General features: G+C 49.6%; 1 protein-coding gene across 2 annotated transcripts in view; it reads right to left on the bottom strand.

The window, feature by feature from the left end:
- Window positions 1-2,658, bottom strand: part of CDHR2 (cadherin related family member 2) — a 74,555-nt gene that overhangs the window by 30,452 nt on the left and 41,445 nt on the right. For both annotated transcript variants that reach the window (XM_045284957.1, XM_045284956.1), the window contains exons 4-5: window positions 630-769; window positions 476-529 (exon numbers count right to left, since the gene is read on the bottom strand). In XM_045284957.1, the coding sequence (XP_045140892.1) occupies window positions 476-529; window positions 630-769 (194 nt within the window). The remainder of the gene's footprint in view (window positions 1-475; window positions 530-629; window positions 770-2,658) is intronic.

Below are 2,658 nucleotides of genomic sequence, written 5' to 3' on the forward strand. Positions count from 1 at the left end.
CAACCAGGCTACCAACATAGAACAAATCCACACACCCAGCCAAATGGGACCTTCCTCCAGACATGTGGGTAACGAAGCTCTTCTCCAAGCCACCCACGCGGGGTGTTTGTGTCACAGCAGCTGTGGGACACTGAGACACATGGGGCTTGGGAGTAGGTCAGAGATAAATATCCAACCTCAGCGTCCAGGTCACAAACCAGAAAACCAGACCCGGTCCCATAGGCATGGTTTCCACATGCGAGCAGCTCCTGAAAGGGTCAGCTACAGGCATTGAAAGCGAGTCCTTCCCAGAAGCGGGGATGGCGGCATTGGGCTCCGGTTTGCTGTATTCAAATCGTAGGCAGGCATAATTCCGATAACAAGACCTTCATTTGGGGACCTGGGCTGTCTCTGCCTGCTTGAGGCGGGGCACCCGGGGGGGAGGGGTGGCTCTTTCATCCCGAGACTGCCCTCCCTCCCCCACCGGCCCACTCACCGGTGAGTTGTAGCTGTCGCTCACAGAGATGTTGACCTTAAAGTGGATCTCAGTCTGCAAGAGGAGAGTGAGAGGGCTTGAGTGGGGTGGGAGCCTAGGCAGGGCACCCCCTCCCCCGCCTCCTCCTCCCCTCCCCCAGGCTGCTGCCCCTTACCTCATAGTCCAGAGGGCTGGCCAGCTTCACTTCCCCCGTGCTTGAGTTGACAGAGAAGAAGTAGGCTTTGGGGCCATTAATCCCATAGGTCAGTTTGTCCCCATCCTGGTCCTTAGCCACCATCCAAAAAGCCACGGCCCCTGAAGATGGAAAAGATCGTGCCCAGGGACCCACTCCCTTCCCACCATACTGACCTGGTGGTGCCACCCACGGGACTGGACAGGCCCGGCTCCTCTGCATACAACCGCCATCTCCTCAGTCCCCTGGGCTGGTGGACACCAGCTTTGTGTGTTGTCTTTCAATGCCACTCAGGGGTCTGTAGACAACACCCCCTGGCTTCTTTCAGTGGGTGTGAGGGCACCTGAACCTCACTGAGCACGTGGGTGTCAGGGCTGTTACCCGGATGCTTCTCCTTCCCCGGCCCAAGAGTCAGACCTCCTGAGTTGGAATATCGCACTAAAGTTGAGAGGAGAGTTTAAATTACTAGAGTTCATTTATACCAGGAGCAACGTCTGTGCAGACCAGTGACTAGGGGGGGGGCGGGAGCAACCTTGCGTTCTTTGAGTTTCAGAAATGCTGAGTGTGCTCTGCCTTTCGGTTTTTACTCCAGGTCTTTGCACGTTTCGCTCTACATGTTTGTCTCTGCGGATGCCCTTTGACGTGTTCTGTTCAGCTCTGCGGCTTCGTCACGTCTTCCATTTCTCTGAGCTGCTCTATGATGAAGAGTGAGTTTCAGAGTCCCTTCTGAGGCCCACTTGACCTTCTCCTTTGCCGTCTTTTTAATAACCTTTGCTTTCTTCATGTGTGACGTCCTTGCTGTCCTTCCCACAGCGCATCCGGTCTTCTGTCCTTAATGTTCAATGTGTCAGATCTGTTCCTGAAGTTCAAGGCCCTATTTTGGGGCTTGTGGACTTGTTTTCATTTTCGTCAGCTCCAACCGGAACTTACATATGAGCAATTGATGGTCTGTCCCACAGTCAGCCCCCGGACTGGTTTTTGTTGCTGATAATGAACTACTCCAGCATCTCTACCAACAGATGTAGTCAACTGGAGAAGTCTAGCTGCTTTTTGTGTTGTTGAAAAAAGGTATTTGGTGTGAACAAGTTATTGGTCCTGCAAAATTCTATCATTAATTTCTAGCTTCCTTTTCTATCCTCAAGATCATATTTTCCAACTGCTATTCTTTCTTCATTGTTTCCAACGTTTGCGTTCCAATCATTAATAATTATCGATGCATCTTGATGGTATGTTGGATCAATTTCAGACTGAAGACATTGGTAAAATACTTCAATTTCTATATCACTTGCTTTCGTGGTTGGTGCATGAATTTGAGCAACAGTTGAATTGACTGACTTTGCTTGAATTCGGATAGATATAATCCTATTGCAGACAGCATTGTACTTCAAGATAGACCTTGACCTTTGAGATGAGGGATCTAACCCCATTCCTATTAATTGTGTCATTCCCTGCGTAGTAAACCATATGGTTTTTGGATTCAAAATGTTCAATACTAATCCATTTCAGCTCACAAATGCCTGGGATATTGATCTTTATATTTCATTTTTGATGGCTTCCGACTTTCCTAGATCCATGCTTCTTACATTCCAAGTTCAGATTATTAATTGATGTTTGCAACTGTTTCTTCTCATGTTAAGTTGTGCCCCCCTCAGCAAATGAAGGTCCCACAGGCTTTCCTCCCACAGGCTTTACACCTCTCCTGTCATCGTGGTCACCTCGATGTTGAGAAGGCAGCTCCTCCTCCTGAGTCATATGCTAAATGCCTTCTGACCCGAAGGCCCGTTTCTCTAGCACTCTGCCTGACAACGTTCTGCTTCCACTCATTAGGCCTTCCGTACCTGACGGTGTGTTTGTTTTGATTCTATGCATAAGGTTGTCAGTGGGCTCATTTCTTGGAAGTGGGCAGCCTATTCCTTCTTGGTAGTCTGTTCTCAGTCTGGAAGCTCCGTTGCAACCTGTGCACTGTGGGTGACCCTGCTGGTACTTAAAACACCAGTGACACAGCCTCCAG

The sequence above is a fragment of the Echinops telfairi genome, unplaced genomic scaffold, assembly GCF_000313985.2.
Source record: "Echinops telfairi isolate 266 unplaced genomic scaffold, ASM31398v2 ScPeMD7_7469;HRSCAF=8507_0, whole genome shotgun sequence".
Classification (NCBI taxonomy): domain Eukaryota; kingdom Metazoa; phylum Chordata; class Mammalia; order Afrosoricida; family Tenrecidae; genus Echinops; species Echinops telfairi.